Below are 18,226 nucleotides of genomic sequence, written 5' to 3' on the forward strand. Positions count from 1 at the left end.
GCCACCAGCTGCCTGGAGCCAGGGCGACTGAACCTTGCCCCAGGGGCCTGTCACGGCAGGACGGACGCGCTGTCCTCAGCCGCACCATGGCGGGCCCGCTGTGTCTTGTTCTGCTCAGCGCCTCCCTGGCAGGCCTCCTGCCCCCCGGGGGCAGTGGTAAGCTCCCCTTCGCCCTGCACACCGCAGAGATGGCCCTCAGGGAGGAGGGAGGGCGGGGGGCAGGCTGATGCCCCAAATCCAGTGAGTCACAGGGAGCCCCTCCTGTGGTGTGACACGGCCAGGCCTGGTGGCCTTAGCCAAGGGTAGCCCCGCGCCAGGTACAGGTGGGGAGTCAGACGGCAGACCAGCGGTCACACACAGAAGCTCATGGACAGAGAAGGAGAGACCAAGAGAGACAGAGAGACGTGCTCCCCCCCACGGCCAGAGTGAGCTGGGGGGCCCGGGGGTCACAGCAGAGAGGAGCTTCGGTGGCAGATGGAAGCCTCCCCCAACGGGCTAGCTTGGACAGGGGCACAGGGTACCTGGTTCGAGGCTGGACAGAGCTGGGTTTTCTGCACCTTCCAGGCTGTCCAGAGAGAAGAGGCCGAAAGAAGGGGAAGCAGAACCAAGCCAGAGGAGAGGGCAGGGCAGCAGTGGCCCCGGGGCCGCGGGAGGTCGGGGACTGGTCATGCCCTGGATGAGAGGGGCAGGTGGGGCAGGCAGAGGGGACCCCGCGTGCGGGGGGCCATGGGGGCGGTGGGAAGTGAGAAGACGGGAGCAGGGAGGGACCCGCAAGCTCAGGAGCGGGCAGACCTCTGTGGTGAAGGGGCATCCACAGACAAGTTAGAGTCTGGCGTCAAACTTGGGGGGACCCCCACGTTGCCTTGGGCGGGAAAGCAACCTGAGGTGGGAGTGAGGCGAACGTTTACTGAGCACCAAGTGTGTACCCGCCTCAAGCTAACGCAACTCGAGACGCGGGCCGGTGAGCCCCATTTGCCAGCTTTATTTTTTTTTTTTTAAGATTTTGTTTATTTGAGAGAGAGAGCGCGAGTGAGAGCCTGAGAGGGGAGAGGTCAGAGGGAGAAGCAGATGCCCCGTGGAGCTGGGAGTCCCATGTGGGACTCGATCCCGGGGCTCCGGGACCACGACCACAGCCGAAGGCAGCTGCCCAGCCACCCGAGCCACGCAGGCGCCCACTGCCAGCTTTGAGGAGCAGAGGAGCCAGCTGCGAGGCCCGGCGGCCCAGTGCCCCCTGGTCCAGGGTCTGGTGCTGCGCGTGGGGAGGCGTTCTGAGCCGAGGGCCTGCCCAAGGGGAGGATGGAGCTCAGCATGCAGGTCCCGACCAGGACCCAGGACGGCGACTGGGGGCCGCCTCTGACAGGGCGGGAAGGAAGGCAGAGAGGGGTGAGCGAGGAGAGAGAGCGTGTGGGCGCCCCAGCCTCCACGGAGAGCGGGACAGTGGAGGCGGGATAGCGGGAGAGACGCAGCCTCCCGAGGCTCTCGGATCCAAGACATTTCAGCGGGCAGGCCACGAGTCTTTTGAGAGTCACAGAGCAACTGACTGGGTTTTTAAGTGAAATGGAACAGAAATCAAGTAAAAATGTTGTAATAAGTACTATTTCTTGAAGGTGCGCACGTGTGTGCGTGTGTGTCCTGGGACTTCATAACTGTGCTCACAGCAGCACTGCCCTCCCCCCTTAACGGGATCTGAGCCCTTGTGGGGGCTGGGTGCAGCTGGGGGGGCAGGAGACGGCAGTCCCAGGACCCCGGAGCAGGGAGAGGTGAGGGAGGGCTTGGGCAGCCAAAGGAAGCTCTAGGGGACAGGCAGGAGGCTGGGGGGCGGCGGGACGGGGCGCGTGGACTTCCACACAGAAGGGTGCCTGGGGCCCGGTCACTTTGGGGTCACGAGGGAGCGGGGCACGAGGGGGGGTCTTGCTGCGTGGGGAAGAGCAGATCCTGCCCCTTGGGGGGAGAGCAGGCCAGCTGCCGAGGCCCTCCGGGTGACACGGCCCTCCCTGTCCACTAGTGTTCCTCAGCCCGGAGCGGGCCAGCAGTGTCCTGGGGCGCGTCCGCAGGGCAAACTCGTTTTTGGAAGAGATGAAGAAAGGGAACCTGGAAAGAGAGTGCATGGAGGAGATGTGCTCCTTCGAGGAGGCCCGAGAAGTCTTCGAGGACACTGCCAAGACGGTAAGGGCTGGTACGTGGGCGTCCTGCCGCGGCGCCCTGCGTGGAGGCCAGCCCGGGGACAGCGAGCAGCCCAGGCCCCCCGAGCTGTCCCGCGGGGGCGGTGGGAACACTGAGGGCCGGCTGTGGTCCCGTCGGGGGGAGGGTCGTGAGGCCGTCCGGAGGTCTTGTTAAGCCAACTCAACAATGCAAGGTGTCCATTTAAGAAACGATCGCGGCCTCGGCCGCACCTCCATGGGTTGGGCTGCGCACGGGGACGCGGAGCCTGGCGGTCTTTGCCCAAATGCACGGCCGCCACCACATCTGACATGGGCACCTGCCTAGTTAAGGCACCATCAGTAAACATCCCCTCAGGTAGAGACAAGCTGGTTGCAGATGTGGAAATATGGAAAAGCAAAGACATCAGAACAGCTGGAACAAGTCTGAGAAAGAGAAGGAGTCACAGTCCATGCCTTACAGACACCCCGCGAAGTCACGCCGACCGCAGAGCCATTAGCACGTGTTCCGGGGCAGACACATGATCAGTGGACACACTACAAAGTCCCTAAACGGACCCACAAAAATAAGGCTGACTGATCGCTGACAAACGTTCATAATTATCCTAGAACTCCAACTTTTCCTAGATCTAAAGGTAGAGCACAGACCTTCAGGGAGTAAATAGTCATGATATGGAATTAGGCAACATTCCTTAGACACAGCACCAAAACCATGACCCATACACAGAAAACAGGTAAATCAGGTTTACTCAAGATTTGAGACCTGCTCTGTGAGAAATCTTGAAGAATAAAGACACGAGCCACTAACCGAGAAGACGCTTGCCAGCCACACACCGACGAAGGATCTCAACTCAGAGGATATGAGGAACTCGCCCAGCCCAGCAGGAGAACGCCAGTGACCCACAGGCCACACGGAGCAGAAGACGTGACTAGACAGGTCCCAGGGACGCACGGTGGGCAGGGGTGCACAGCTCTCGCCACCTGCTGGGCCCTCCTGGGTGCTCGAACCCCACCTGCAGGCTGGAAACCGTGGACGGGACCTGCAGCCGGCGGGTGTGGCAGCCCGGACGATGCTGCCCTCCGACCCCGCAGCGCCACTCCTGGGCGTGCACCTGCTCACACGGATGCCTGGGTGTGAACGTCTGTCAGGACTCCGGTCAGCATCACCCCGGACCAGCAGCCATGGCCGCTGGACCGACCCGCAGCCTTCCAATCAGCGAGGTGACTAGCCGCTGGTGCCCCGGGGCCGGGATGTCCCAGTGAAGGAGCTAGTCCCCCTCGCAGGGGACCCTCAGAAGTCGTGGCTGGGACCAGGAGCCCATCAGTGGGCCTGGGGTGCCGCCACCACGGGCTGCGAATGTCGGGGGCGGGAGCGGCTGCGTCTTGGCCACACTACTGGCGGGACACATCTGGGCCTGCGCTGGGTTTCACAGGCTCATACACCAAAACTGCCATTTCTGCTGTGAGTCTTTTCTCGCTGGAATTCTAAAGACACAGTGTCTGAGTTTCCAGAGGCTTCTGGGCTGCGCCACAGAATGAGCAAACCCTTCAAGAACGGGAAGGAATAGAGTCTTATTCGAGCCCAGGTGAGGACGGCTGCCCAGGAGACACAACCTTCCCACAGCAGCCAGAGCTTCAGGGAAGGAATATTTAACAGGATTATATATTCTTCCTGTTACATCAAGAATTACAAACCATCATGAAGGACCTTCCAGGAATTCCAAACTGTATCTTATGCCTTTAGTACGTGCAAGGCCGCAGGCTTCAGAGGTGTGGGGACTTAGGGAGACATTCGCTCTTAACTGTACAGACATATACAGACATGCATGTATATATATTTTTACAGATTTTTAAAATTTACTTGACAGAAAGAGAGATCACAAGTAGGCAGAGAGGCAGGCAGAGAGAGAGGAAGGGAAGCAGGCTCCCCGCTGAGCAGAGAGCCCGATGCAGGATTTGATCCCAGGACTCTGAGATCATGACCTGAGCCGAAGGCAGAGGCTTTAACCCACTGAGCCACCCAGGTGCCCCTGTCTATACTTTTTTTTTTAATGGGCTCCAAGCACAGAGCTCAACGCGGGGCTTGAACTCAGGACCCTGAGATCATGACCTGAGCAGAGATCAAGAGTCAGAGACTTGACCGACTGAGCTGCCCAGGAGCCCCAGGGAGACCTTTACTCTTCTCTTTAGTTTGAAATGTTTCCTTTCGGTTATCCGCTAACAACGGACAATGTGACTCAGGGCAGCAACAGAGCCCGTACCCCGAGGTTCTGCGGGGTCATTCCGACCTTGGTTCTGGGCAAGTGTAGCTCCCCCGGGTGCCCAGGAGCTGGGCCACAAGCACTGAGAGTGGAAAGGTTCCTTTTGGAGGTCTGTGGGAGCGCGAGCTCAGCGTCCCTTCTGGAGTGTCGGGTGCTGCTAGCCGTCCTGGGCCCCCCGGCCTCGTGGACTCAGCCCTCAAACCTCTGCTGTCTCCACACGTGGCCCTCGTGCCTTCCCCGTCTCTCCTGACAGCACTCAGGGTCAGCCCTGAGCCGGGGTTCCCCTCTCCAGCCTTAATGTCACCGGCAAACCCACACCCTGCTTCATGAAGACCACGTTCTGAGGTTACACCTGAAGGTTGGGGGGGACACTGTCTGTTCAAACTACAAACACAGCAAAATTGATTTTTCAGACTATGAACATTTCTTAGTGTGATACAGGCTTTGGGTGGCCTGTTTTAACCTAATGACCAGTTACCATTTCCTCAATTTCACACGAGCATTCTCCAAGCATCTGAGCCCTGACTGACTCTCCGACACAGATACCTGCACTCAGAACCGGGTGTCGACCCACGTGGGCGTAGCAAACAGAGTAAACCATTTCTGGTACGATCCATTCCTTGGTGAGTAACTTGGAGATAGATCTTCCGAGATTCGGCAGAGCCGGTGCCTCTAGGATGACGGCAGGCCCGTCTGTCCGACGCAGCAGGTCTGAGCAGCCCCTCGCAGGCTGAGGAGCCCCAGAGCGAAGGCACCAGGGAAGGGCTCTGCTTGGCAAAGGGTCCTGCTGAGGCTAAGTGCGGTGGTCGTGTGAGACGTCGGTGTTCTCCCTAACGTATTTCAAAATCTTCTTTCCTTTTTTAGACTGAATTCTGGAATAAATACGCAGGTAAGAGGTCTTCTATTCTAATACTGGGTGGGGTTCGTTCGGACACTGAAATAGGGAGAAATCATATTTGAGTTTTGAAAATTCTTCCTCAATTTCCTTTCCGTTCCTGCTTATTTCTCAGTCATCTGAGTGTTTTCATAACAGTTATCGTGAAATCGTTTTTTTAACTTGAGGCTAATTCTAGTTTTGTTATTTACTTAAATGTAGACTTCATTCGTTCACTCTCACTTGTGGAGTACCAAACTCTACGATAATTTTCTTAATCCAAGGCATTAGGCAGAAACAAAGAACAGGGTCTGAAAGGTTAGGTCTTCTAAGAAGACGGAATGTTTGCGGCTTGTGAAACGGTGCAAATCACGAGTCACGTTTCATTCTCTCCCGGGTTTCTCAAAATGCCAATCGGACCAGTCTCTAAAACAGATCGTCCGCAGGCACGGAGAAGCGTGATGCCCCGTGTTCGTGCTGGACGCTGATCTTCGCGCTCAGCGTTTCCCTCCAGACCATGTGGGGAGAGGCCCCAAACACGGGTCTTGTCAGTGCGGGGCCTGGAAGCGGGTATCCGGCCATCCCCTGCCCTCTGACCTCCCAGCCGGTCCCACACGGTCACCAGCCCCGAGCTCCTCACTCTGCTGGAAACACACTGTCAAACATCCCAGCAGAAACAGAAAAGCTTATCGACAGCCCAGTCAGATCAGAGCATCACGTAGCTAGAACTACAAGAGGTGAGGGTAAAATGAGGTCCAGGCGGGAGACGCGCTTCCGGGGAGACAGGAGGGATTTCGGGTTTATTCAAGCCATCCGAACAGCACGTGCCAAGATCAACACAGCAAAGCCATTTCCACGGCCGTGGGAGCTGCTGGCCAGCTCTGGTTCCCGAACCCCGTCTCTGCAGATGGTGACCAGTGTGAGAGCAGCCCTTGCCAGAATGAGGGCCGGTGCAAAGACGGCCTCGGCGAGTACACGTGCACCTGCTTGGAAGGATACGAAGGCAGAAACTGCGAACTGTGTGAGTTCTCTTCCCGGGTCCCTTCAGCTCGGGCTTACCCGGCGGGGCAGGAACGAGGGAAGGCGCCCAGCCTCGTAGGTTCGAGCGTGCGCTCCATGCGCCGTGCCCTTGTGGGGCCAGCAGGGCCCAGGCGGCCACAGTCTGCTCGGCTCTAGGTGGCAGACACACAGCCGCGTTTTTCCCTCCGCGAGGCTGTGGCACGTCCGTGGAGCATGGGGCCGGGAACTCAGCAGAGCGACTCTCTCCCGGCGCCCCCCACCCCCGCCAGCTACGGTTTTGCGGTCCAGCAGCGGCTCTGAGTCCCACTTCCCCTCCCTTCTCTTAGTACGAACGTCCACTCCAAATTCTGGGTTATAGAAACGTGATACCTTCAATGCATTCTGCATGGAAAAGCCACCGAGAGTTTTCCTGACTCGGTGATTAATTTAATAAACATCAGATCTGTATTAGCTGGTTTCCCCCAAGGAGAGGACCTTTGTGATCTGCAGGATGGGCCCTGAGCTCGGGCCTCTGTGGGCTCGTCCCCGCGGGGCCTGCCCGCACCACCCCTGCCGCTCACCGCGCGGCGCAGCCCCGGGCCACCGTGCGTGTTCTCCGAAGGGGCACTAACGCGGGTCTTCTCACTGTCATTATTTCGCCGCCGAAACCCGAATGGTGGAATGTGACGTAGCCGGCCGTGGTGGCATCGGGGACGCGAGGCCAGTAGATCGGCCTAGCCACGATGCCCCCGAAGCCCCACGGGTTCTCCGTGCCGAGAGCGTCCCCTGACGGGCCTGGTGGCCCGAGTCCAGTGTGCACCCCCGTCCAGACCCCAGGCTCTGAGACGCGTCCCGGCCCCTCTATGCCGTGGGGGTCCCGCACCCTCCGTGGACAGGCTCACAGCCACCGCGCCCACCCCAGCTCTGCCTGAGCTCCCATCCCTGGCCTGTCCTTCTACCGGCGGCCTGTGTGCACGGGGCTCACAGCTGCGGGGCAGGGCGCCTGCCCTTCTGAGGGCTGGACTTGAGACCCGCCAGCCTCCAGGGCCCACCACGGTGCGCCGGGGTTTCTGCAGGATCTGCTGGAGGCCTGGCGCCCGGGGCCCTGCGGACGCCGTGCGGTCCCCATGTGGTCCGGGGAGCAGCGGGGCGGGATCGGTGTGGATATGGAGGGGCCGTCCCCGGCCCCTGGCCTGCCCTGGGCACCCGTCCTGTTAGCTTGGGCCCTGCGGAGGGGCTCAGTCACGTGGTTCTGGCCCTTCGCTCCAGCCGGCGGGTCCACCGTGGGGTGGGCGGCTGGAGCTGCCGTCCGTCCTCCGGGCTCGGCACAGCCTCGGTTCCCCCGGGCCGTCCTCTCCCGCAGCCATGCGGAAGCTGTGCAGCGTGGACAACGGCGACTGCGAGCAGTTCTGCAGGGAGGAGCAGAGCTCCGTGGTGTGCTCCTGCGCCAGCGGCTACGTCCTCGCAGACAACGGCAAGTCCTGCGTCTCCACAGGTAGGAGGCGCGCGGCTGGAGGCTGCCAGCGTCCCGGGGGGCCACGAGGGCTGGGGACAGACTCAGGGTTTCTGGGAACTGTCTGAGGAACGGGCCAGCAGGGTTGCCGAACTCCCCAGGTGCCGGGGAAGACGGGGGTGGTACTGGGCTCCCAGCCAACCCTGAAGCATCGTGACCTGCCTGGGACCTTGGCATGCCCTGTTGCCCCAGGAGGCTGGAGTTGGAGTGGGTGCGGGGCAGCACGGGCTGACTCTCGGGGCCGGGGACATGGGGCAGGGCGGGGGCGGGAGCCGCAAGGGGAGCCACAGATGCATCGGTCGTCCAGGCCCCAGCGATGGGCTTTGGTTTCCTTCTCTGTGACGGAAGCCGGGCCCTGAGTCTGGCCTGCAGGCTCTCAGAGGGCACAGGCTAGTGAGGGGACATAAGCCAGACCCACCTGGGCCAGAGCTCCGGAGAGGCCGCCCCCTCTCAACTCTACCTGCTTTTCACGGGGGCCTCACGTGCTCCTCGAAGCCGGGCTCCCCGTCTGACTCACAGCTCTGGTCGGAGTGCTGAGTCTCGGGCGTTCCAGAAGGTGGGCATGTCCCCGCCCTGTGGCAGTGGCCTCCGTCATGTAACCGGGCTCTCAGGGGTCCCCTCTGCTCCCCCACTCTCCTCCGGGTCGGGTCGGGAGAGCTGTGCATGTGGAACAGGGAGGATCTCGCCCCACTGAAGCCAGCCCGTGTCCTTCCAGAGCCTTTCCCCTGCGGGAAAACCACGACGGGGCGCAGTAAAAGGTCCGTGGAGATCGCCCACAGTGGCCAGGGTCCCTCAGAGGCCGAGGCCGAGGCCGGCATGCAGGACCAGTACGACCCCGGGGACCTGCCTGCCACCCAGAGCACCCCGTGGCTACTGCCGTTCAACGAGACAGACCGCAGCCCCGCGGAGGACTCGAGCGGCCTGGTCCGGATCGTGGGCGGGCAGGACTGCAAAGACGGCGAATGCCCCTGGCAGGTGACCGTGCACCGGGCCTGGGTGGTGCAGGCAGGGGCACACGCCTCTGGCTCCAAGGCGGACAGTGCAGAGATGTAAAGTGGGCCCTGTCCCCTCCCACCCCCGTCCACCCCCACGGTGCGCCCATGAAAGACAGACAGACAGACAGAAGACTCAGTCCTGTGACCCGACCAGCTCTGGCTGCGGGCTCGGGTCAGCCGGGGGCGGGGGCTGCCCGGTGCCGCCAAGCCCTGGGCTGGCTCTTCCGACCACCGGCGGGAGACTCGCTCCCTTTGTTTTCTCTCTAATTCAGTTAAAGATTTTTTACCGAACGTGAACGTCCTTATCAGGCAGGTAGTAATTTGGAGAAAATGCATCATGCGTTTGCCAAGGTGAAAATTCCCTTTTCGCTTGTTGATTTGGACGAAGGTCGCCCGATCTGGCAAAGAACAACAAGGGACTTGTGCTTGGAGCTTCAGATAAACGATGACCAGTTTTTAACGTGAGTGTGTCCCAAAGACCACGTGGGACGCGTTGACACTAAAAACTGCTGTTTATCTGATTTGGGCTGAACTGGGTGTCCTCTGTCCTATCTGGCAATCCTAACTCAGGGTTTAGCGTTCAGGACCCCAAGCCAACACGGCTTCCCCTACAAGCAAAACCCCGACAATGGGCTCAGCCCACCCCCACTCAGAGCTCCGCAATGGGGTGCATGTGCCTAAACTATCAGGAGGCCGGGGCGCACTCAGAGAGAACCCCGCGGGTCCGATGGCGCAGGCGTGGGGCGTGGGCCGTGAGATCAGCTCCGCCCCGACGTGTGCACGTCCGGACCCAGGAAGGGCCGCGAGCCCCGCCGAGCCACGCTGTCTGGACTTGCTGCTGGACACGCACCCCGCTAGGCGCACAGGCAGCTCTGTGGGGGCAGCCGATGGAGCACCCCCAGCCCCCGAGCCCAGGTGGCATGGCCGTGGCTCTGGACGGCATTCCGTAGGCGGAGAGGGTGCAGGGATGTGCGTGGGCGGCGGTGATCCTGTCTGGGGGACTCCCGACTCCTGCTCCCCAGCCCAGCCTGGCGACCTCCCTCCATATTGGGGAAGGAGCTGGGGTCCAGGTATGGGAAGACTGTCCCTCCCTGGCCACCCAGGCATGCACACAGAGCGTCCATGTCGTTTCCCGCGTGTCACAGTGGTCTTCAAGGGCTTTCTCTGAGCCCGAGGTTGTTGCTATCCCATGGGCCGGAAGACACCCCCAGCCGGGAAGGCCGGCTCGCACCCCTCGGACTCTCCCGGAGAGGCAGCAGGCGCTCCATCTCCAGATTCGTGGCCCTGCTCTCTGGGGAAAGGGGTGCTGTCCGCCGCGCCCCCCAGTGCTCATCCCACCGGGGAGAGGGACCCCTCCAGGGGGAGTCCGTGGATTCCAAGGCCATTGCTCTTGACAGGGGCCTCTGTGGCCCCTGGGGACGAATGCCCCGGACACCGGAAGTTTCTCCCTGATGATGCGCCTGCCTGGGCTTGGTTGAATTTCATAGCCACGTAGCAAAGGTTTCTATGGGAAATCAGGTTTCTATGAGAGCTCTGGAGGGGACGGGGCTGCTCTGACCCCGGAGCCCGTGGTCCGGGTGCAGAAACCGCAGAAGCGTGGCAGATCCGTCCCCACGTGCCGTGCCTGGCCCTCCGTGGGGCCTCCGCAAATGTCTGCTCCAGGCGCAGGAGCTGCCCAAACCTGGGGTGTCCGGGCCCCCCCGGGGCAGCCCCACCACGAGCCCGACAGAGGGAGGCCGTGGCAGTCTGCGGGTCCCAGCGGGGAGGGCGGCAGGGGGAGGCCCTGGCCTCGGCGAGGACATGGAGAGGAAGCTGGAGTCAGACCCCACCTGACCGCGGGGCCCCTCGCAGGCTCTGCTCATCAACGAGGAGAACGAGGGCTTCTGCGGAGGCACCATCCTGAGCGAGTATTACGTCCTCACGGCGGCTCACTGTCTCCAACAGGCCAAGAAGTTCACGGTGAGGGTAGGTAAGTGGCCACACGACCCCCTCACCCCCCCCCGGCGGGGCCCCCGTCACTTCCTTACCTCTGGGGCTGCTAGCCGGAAACACTCGTTCACACAGGGGACCTTGAGGCGCAGGTGGGGGGCCACAGAGCGGGGAGGGGGTGTCCCCGACGCGTGCCAGTCCGGGCCCAGGGTCGCGAGCCTCCCTTAGCGTCCCTTCCTCCAGGAAGGCTTCGAGGGCCCAGCATGCGGCCGGCATGTTCTGTAACGTGCGTCCTCCTCTCGCAGGGCCGGTCACAAACGCGGCCGTGCGGCAACCGTTAGCTCTCCCCGACAGGTGGAATAATTTCGCCCAGTATACCCGAAATAGCAGCAGTCCTTCAACGTGTCATCAATGTTAAAAAGTATTAATGAGATCTTTTGAGCTTGTGTTTTCTTTCCCCATCTGAGAATTGACACTCGGCTCGTCCCGTCTCCGGAGCTGGCGCCCCCACGGCCTGGCAGTCGCGGGACGCGTCTGCCTGACGTGCTGTCCCTGGTTATGGAGTGTGACCTGCGGTCGCCCCAGGGAGCGACCCTGGAGGTCCTTCTTTGCTTTCAGCTCCCCCTCGCTGTTCAGATTTCCGGTGACCGCACCCCACTTCCCGCACGCACGGTGAGGGCTGCTCGGAGCAGCGCCATGGGTGAGCGCCCGGCCCGCCTCGAGCCAAGCCCCTCCGTGTCCGCGCCCCCTCGCAGGTGAACGGGACACGGACCAGGAGGAAGGCAACGAGGTCGCGCACGAGGTGGAGATGGTCATCAGGCACAACCGTTTCGTCAGGGAGACCTATGACTTCGACATCGCCGTCATCAGGCTGAAGACGCCCATCACCTTCCGCATGAATGTGGCGCCCGCCTGCCTGCCCCAGAAGGACTGGGCCGAGTCCACGCTCATGACGCAGAAGACGGGCATTGTCAGCGGCTTCGGGAAGACCCACGAGAAGGGCCGCCCGTCCAGCACGCTCAAGATGATGGAGGTGCCGTACGTGGACAGGAACACGTGCAAGCTGTCCAGCAGCTTCAGCATCACTCAGAACATGTTCTGCGCCGGCTACGACTCCAAGCCCGAGGACGCCTGCCAGGGGGACAGCGGGGGCCCCCACGTCACCCGGTTCAGGGACACCTACTTCGTCACCGGCATCGTCAGCTGGGGAGAAGGATGTGCGCGCAAAGGGAAGTACGGGATCTACACCAAGGTCACCAACTTCCTCAAGTGGATCGACAGATCCATGAAAACCAGGTCTGCAGCCCCGGCGCCCACAGGGGACCCCGCCCCTCATTAAAGTCACCCCCTCAAGACCCGCAGGCAGCCGCTGGTGTCTCGTTTGTGCCCACACGGGCTGTGCCCGGAGTCCGTCTCCCGTCCGGGACAGCGCGGTCCGGGTTGGTCCCCTGCACTGCTCTCCTCTTGCCCTGCTGAGGACAACGTTCCTTTGGAACGCTGGACCCGCCTTTCCCTCGCCGGACTGGGGAGCTTCTTTGGGAAACACTATCCTTTGAGGGACAGGAGTCTGGACCCCGGGGATGAACAGAACCATGATGGGCCGTTCCTGGGCACAGCGGGTTCCTCCAGGTTTGATGGCCGCGGGCTGCGTGCGGCGCGGCTCGGGACACTCGAATTACTGGGTGCTCGGAGCAGGGATCGGGCAGCCCACGGCCCGCGGTGGGGTGGGGGGCCCGGCACTGAGACAGGGTGGAAATGCATCCCCGGGGGGAGCCTCTCTGAGAGCCTCTCACGGGCAGGGGTGCATCAGCGTGGACCTAGCGGCTGCTTCTCCCCCCTGGCCTCATGCTGGCCTCGGCCGGGGCCACCGCCGTGCCCTGAGCAGCTCCTGGGCTCCCGGGAGCGGCTGCCCCCAGCCCCAGCATTCAGTCAGTGTGGACGAGGCTGCGCAGGGACCCCGTGCGTGCTGGATGTGCTGGTGGGGCGTGGGAGGGACGCGGCAAGCCCTTCCCGTCCCCATCCGAGCACTCCACGCCCGCAGCTGAAGTGGTCTGAGAAGCAACGTGCTTCAGGCAACGCGGCAGGTCAGCCCAGACCCGCCAGGGAGTTTCCAAACGCCCCCGCACAGTTTGTGCTTTGCACAACTTCGCTAAGCAAAGTCTCAAAGTTCGGGCACGAAGACGCCCCCACACGTCACAAGCTGGGCAGAGTGTTTGGTAAACAGTGGGTATCGCAAGGTTCAGAAAATCAATGTGACCAGGTACGCGGGTTCCCAGAGCCGGTCAGAGAAGGCCGAGGGCCGCATGGGGCGGAGACCCTCCTGGACGGAGGCCTCGGCCGCCACAGACGGCTGTCCCCTTGCTCAGTGCCGTGGCATGCCCCGCACGGGTTCGGGGGTCAGCGGTGGTCTGGGGCCCAGAGAACGGGCGGAAGACCCACGGGTGAAAACTGCCTTCCCTGCTACGGCTCCATCTCTCGCTGTTGGCCGCCGATCGGCGACCGGCCTCACGTGCGCCTCAGAGGGGGAGACCGAGGCAGGATGGGGAGAAGGGGGAGCCCCGTTGTCTCCCCAGGTCGGCTTATCCAGAAGTAGACTCCGGTCAGGAAGGTTCTGGAGGAGATGGTGGGACACGATGGGTCCATCCGCGGGCCCCCGCGCCCGGCGCCAAGCCCCTCCCCGAGTGTCACCGTCGCCGGGGGACGGAGCTAACGGAGCCGCCTCGCGTGCACGGCCCTCAGCCGGGCTGGCCCCTCCGGGACGCGAGCAGCAGCGGCTGCGGTGGACCCTGGGCCCCGGGGGACGAAGGGGTGTGAGTGAGGCCCTGAGAGAGGCGGGGGTCGCAGGACCATCCCAATGAGCCTGCCTGCCACCCGCGCCCCATGCTGTGAAGGGTCACAGTTGCCCCCCACATGGGGGCTTCTGCAGCTGAGCCCGAGTTCGATGGTGGGATGGGGCGGCCCCCCGGCTACAGACACCCCAGGAGTTGCTGGTCAAGGCAGGTCCCCGAGGACACCAACCCCGGTGGGACCATCCTCCAGAAGCACAATATTCAGTGTGCGAGCACCGGCGAGAAGTGACTCTTCATCCCAGACGGAGCCAGAGCACCCACAGGAGACAGCGCGGGGCGGTGGGGGAGGCCTGTGGTCGGATCCAGACGGACGGTGAGGTCCCCCGCGGTGCTGAGAGCAGTTCTCGGGGTGGAGGACACACTTGGTTCTTATGAAACGCCACCTGGGTCCCCTGGTTGTGTCGTGTGGGGCCCCGGAAACGCTCGCCGCACCGCCTCGGGGACACCTCCTGCCACTCTGGCCTCCACGCGGGACTCAGGCAGGCGCCACCCTCGGGCCAGCCCTCTGTACACTCAGGGTGGCCCTCTGTGCCCGCGGGGTGGCTCTCTGTGCCCCTAGGGTCGGCCCAAGCCCCTCCAGGCCACTTGCTGGCCGTGGCTTTCTCTCCGACGGGCCCCGTCACGCTGTGCCCTGCCTGCCCTCCTGCTGGCAGTGGGGCTCCGTGGGACTTCCCGCCCTCTGGCGCGCCCCCCACGCTCCCGCAGGCCAGCTCCGGCGACTGCCGTGCTCAGCCTGCATCCCCCGCCCAGAGCCACCGACATGGCGGCTGGAGCCTTGTCGCGGGGGCTGCGTGCACGGCACCAGCTGCCCCCGTTTCCTGCGACCTCGCTCCCGGGAGGCCTGCCGGCTCCGGCGCTCTCAGCTCCTCGCCTTGGACGGGTAGGCACGGGCGCGGAGCAGACGTGGAGACACCGAACACGTCCAGCGAAGTTCACGCCCCGCGTGGACGTCCGCAGCCGCCCCGTGGCCTCCCCGTGTCTGCAGACCCGTCCTCGGCGGCAGTGGGCAGCTGCCCGGCGGCCACACAGCACTGCTCTTGGGCCTCCCTGTCCTGCCCGTCGGAGCCCTCGGAGAGGCCCTGCTCTGCTGACTCGGCTGTTCCTGGAGCCACGGGGGTGGCAAGCGTGGGGGGGGGTCTTTCTCCAGCGTGGCCCGTGGGGTCCAAGCCGCCCTCCCAGAGCGACGCTCAGGCGGCGCAGGGTCCAGCCGGCAGCGGTCTGACAGCCAGTCCCGACCACGGCCACCACCCCGTGTGCTCGGCCCCCAGCCCCGCAGCCCTGTGCTCCCTCGGCAACTCCGGTGTCCTGCACACCCAGAAACAAGCCCAGAAGCCCAAACCCGTAACGTCAAACGAAGCCGGCACGTTGCAGGGACACTGTGTGGGGTCTGCTGTGTTAGATGAGCACACGGTTAAAACGGCTTTAACCTCTCTCTGCTGGTGCTCTCCATGCACTGCTGGACACGCCTCTGACCCCTAGGGCACAGGCCCGTCTCTCCCCGACGGCCCGGCCAAGCACACCCTCCACACAGCAAGTAGCATGACCGGGGAGCACCAAGCGCGTCCTGTCCCTCCACTGTCCGAACCGTCGCCGTGTCGCGCCAGGGCAAGCGTGGTTTGTACGAGACCCATGCGTGACGTTAGACCGTCTGCGGCAAGGTGCATGACCTTATGTGACCCGGAACAGCCACAGGGCCCGTGGATCAGAGAAGCAGCCACAAATCCCCTTAACAAAAGCAGGAAGTGAACACACACTGTAAGTCGCTTTTGGTAAATGCGTCACAGGGCTGCCGTCATGACGAGAAATCAAGAGGAACAACAAAATAAAACGAGAGAAAGGTGAGCGCGACCCAAGCCGTCACTGCTCAGCCGTCCACGAACCGGCTGTTATCCTCATATTCCAGAATGGTTCTTAGAGCTCCAGCCATCACGTCTGTGTCCCAGGAGCAAGACGGAGGGAGGGACACACCAGTCGTCTTTTGAGAAGTTTCCCGGGAGCTGCGGCCTGCCCTTCTGTCTGCACCCTGATGGCCAGTCCTTGGCCACATGGCCGCCCTCAGCACCAGGCACCCAGCTGGGAATCAGGGGCTCCTGTCCTTTGTCCACCCCCTTCGTCCCCCCAGTGCTGGTCTCAGAGCTGTGAGGCTGCTCCCTGCCATCCTTGGCCCCCGTCTGAAATGCTCCCACTTGCCGTCGTCCGGCTCCCAAGCTGACGCCGACCCACCCTTCATGCTTCGGGGGGAAGGCAGCTTCACGCCCTTGCTGGCCCTGCGCCGTGCCTTCTGGCCCTGGTGTCTGATGGACGGCTTCTCTGCAGCTCCCTGACATGCGCTCTGTCTGGAGCCCTGGCTCGCTGTGCGCGGTGACTGGTGAGGTCCTGGCCCCACAACTGGCCGCCCAGGACCGTCTGGCTTCCTGCTCGACTCCCAGTACCCGGCCAGATGCTGGCATGTGGTGGGGGCTCCGCAGGTACATGCCAGCTGTCCGGCTTCCCGTCCCACCACGCCTCCCCACACGCACAAGGCTTTAGCCAAACCGGCTACTTCCCCGACGAGCTCTGTGGCAGAGCGCAAACCCGTCCTTGGCCGCAGAGCCCAGGACAGCCGGGAAGCTCCGGCCCAGAGGGGCTGCTTCTCCAAGGCCCCACAGCCACGCCACAGCCACAGCCACGCAGACCCGAAACCCGAGGGCGATACGGCCAGAGCGAGGTTCCAGAGCATGAGGCAGGAAGGCTGCGGGCCCCACACAGGTTGCGCCCAGGACCCTCGGCAGGCCGGCGGCATCGCGGTGCCTCCATCTCCAAACGGGAACAGCAGCTTCTCCCAAGGACGGTGGAGAGCGAGCTGGAGCGCCCAGAACCACCGGCGCCGTCCTCGCGAGGACACGGCTCAGGCGGGCAGAGCCGGGAGTGCCGAGCAGCCCCAGACCGGCCTTCCCGCGGAGCGCACCGCACAGGCCTCATGAGCAAAGGGCCAGGACCGCCAAGGCCGACCTCTGCTCGCCCAACAGCGCCCGCCCCACCCCTGTCTGGGGGCACCGGGGCAGCTGCACCCCCCCCCACTCTACCCGCACACGCACCGCCAGGGGCCGTGGCCTGTGGGAGAGAGGACTGAGTGGAGAGAATAAAATGTTGACTGAAATATCCTTTTGAGTGAAATACAGAGAGTTCACACACAGTTCAGACTTCTGGGCGTTACAATTCATTGTTTTCTTTAAACTCACGTAAGCGAACTCCACACCTCACGTGGGGCTCGAACTCACAACCCCGACAGCAAGCGTCGCACACCCCAGGCGCCCCGAGTGTTTGGATTCTCAGACACACCACGTTCGCTCTCCGTTTCTGACGGCGCCGCCTCCCGCCAGAATGAGACACGCGGGGCCCATCCGCCGCCGCGCCAGCCCGCTTCCCGGAAGGACCGGCAGCAGCAACCGCGCTCGTCCCGCAAAGGCGGCCGGCGGGAGGCGGGAGCACATCTGAGCCCCAGCGGGCAGGCTGCGTGGTTTCAAACTGCTGGGAAGTCAGGAGGCCCGGCCCTCGAGGGCTGTGGAGCACGAGCCAGGAAGGGGCAGCCCTGTGCTCACGCGGGGAGCGCGGCCCCGCTCCCTTGGCAAGTCCGGCTCCAGACAGACCCCCGGGGCCGCCGGTGTGGCCTGCAGCCGCCAGCCCCGCCGCGAAACACAGCCCCACTCTCCTCTCCCCTGAACGTACTGGCAGGGTTCCAGACACCAGTCCCTGCAGCTCAAGAGGCAGGGACCGTCCCCAGAGCCAGACCGCCTCCCGCCACGCAGAGGTGAGGCCTGCTCCCCCGCAGGGCAGCCACAGGGCCCAGGGCTCTGTGTTCACACTCCCGAGGTGCGCCACCAAACACACAGGCCAAGGCCAAACAGAGGCGCAGAACCCAAGGTCTGTCTCCTCTGCGGCAGTTAACAGCCAACCGCGGGCTCCTGGGGGCGCTGCTCAGGGCTCCAAGGAGCCCCCCGGGGCCGTGGGAACCCCGGTCTGCACCAGGCTGCGGGGCGTCCTCGGGCAGCGGCACCAGCTCACCCTCCCTCATGGCCCGGAGAACCACGGCGACGCTGTGCCTGCCCGGGGGCCACGCTGGCTATCCTGCTCTGGAAGCTGGCCGGGGAGCCGTGGCTCCAGAGGCCGAGAGCCGGGAGGCCAGAAACCCGCCGCACGGGCTCTACACATGCCCTGCAGGCGCAGACGCCGTCAGCCGGAGTCTGGATGTGCCTGGGGCAGAGACGACACTGTGTACCATGCGGGAGGCGGGCCGGTCCCTTTGGGACACTTGCTCTGGGAACCCGCTCCAGGGCGTGAGCCGCGGCAGGTGAGGCCTCCCTGGACCGGGGTGGGGAGCCCAAGCCCGGGGTCACCTCCCCCCAAGCGCTGAGAGCACAGCGTAGACGTGCGAGCACTCGGGGATGCCGGGGTCCTGCCAGCATGCCCGGGAGCAGCCTGTCAGGAAGCACCGCCGACTGGAGCTCAGCCCGCGTGGGGCGGGAACCCAGGGCCTGGAGCAGCTTCTCCGCACCAGGGAGGAGCAGCTCCCGCCCTGGTAAAGCTGGGAGGCCGGACCAGCCCAGGGCGCTTTCTTCTTCAGCAAGTTGCACAAACAGGGGAAACGCACGTGCTCTGAAAAAAACT

At 63.4% G+C, this 18,226-nt stretch overlaps 2 protein-coding genes across 2 annotated transcripts; both read left to right on the forward strand.

Moving 5' to 3' along the window:
* The first annotated feature begins 1 nt into the window (after position 1).
* Positions 2–12,091, forward strand: F10 (coagulation factor X). Its single transcript, XM_046028291.1, has 8 exons — positions 2–156; positions 2,006–2,166; positions 5,285–5,309; positions 6,202–6,315; positions 7,657–7,788; positions 8,522–8,781; positions 10,653–10,770; positions 11,486–12,091. The coding sequence occupies exons 1-8, from the start codon at positions 87–89 to the stop codon at positions 12,067–12,069; spliced, it is 1,464 nt and encodes a 487-aa protein (XP_045884247.1). The 5' UTR covers positions 2–86; the 3' UTR covers positions 12,070–12,091.
* A 1,272-nt stretch (positions 12,092–13,363) lies between these two features.
* On the forward strand, positions 13,364–17,913 carry LOC123956106 (collagen alpha-1(I) chain-like). The gene is made up of 6 exons (XM_046028339.1): positions 13,364–13,544; positions 13,657–13,785; positions 14,139–14,920; positions 16,048–16,533; positions 16,942–17,283; positions 17,503–17,913. The coding sequence occupies exons 1-6, from the start codon at positions 13,364–13,366 to the stop codon at positions 17,911–17,913; spliced, it is 2,331 nt and encodes a 776-aa protein (XP_045884295.1).
* The last annotated feature ends 313 nt before the right edge of the window (positions 17,914–18,226 follow it).

Source organism: Meles meles, chromosome 14, assembly GCF_922984935.1.
Source record: "Meles meles chromosome 14, mMelMel3.1 paternal haplotype, whole genome shotgun sequence".
Lineage (NCBI taxonomy): Eukaryota > Metazoa > Chordata > Mammalia > Carnivora > Mustelidae > Meles > Meles meles.

Excerpts from the sequence above, each read along its gene's own strand:
- F10 (XM_046028291.1), top strand. The coding sequence starts at position 87 with ATGGCGGGCCCGCTGTGTCTTGTTCTGCTCAGCGCCTCCCTGGCAGGC. Across the intron at positions 8,782-10,652 it reads ACGGCGAATGCCCCTGGCAG|GCTCTGCTCATCAACGAGGA; the intron begins GTGACCGTGCAC and ends GGCCCCTCGCAG. Across the intron at positions 10,771-11,485 it reads GAAGTTCACGGTGAGGGTAG|GTGAACGGGACACGGACCAG; the intron begins GTAAGTGGCCAC and ends GCCCCCTCGCAG.
- LOC123956106 (XM_046028339.1), top strand. The coding sequence starts at position 13,364 with ATGGGTCCATCCGCGGGCCCCCGCGCCCGGCGCCAAGCCCCTCCCCGA. Across the intron at positions 14,921-16,047 it reads AAGCCCAGAAGCCCAAACCC|GTACATGCCAGCTGTCCGGC; the intron begins GTAACGTCAAAC and ends GGGGCTCCGCAG. Across the intron at positions 17,284-17,502 it reads CACTCTCCTCTCCCCTGAAC|TTAACAGCCAACCGCGGGCT; the intron begins GTACTGGCAGGG and ends CCTCTGCGGCAG.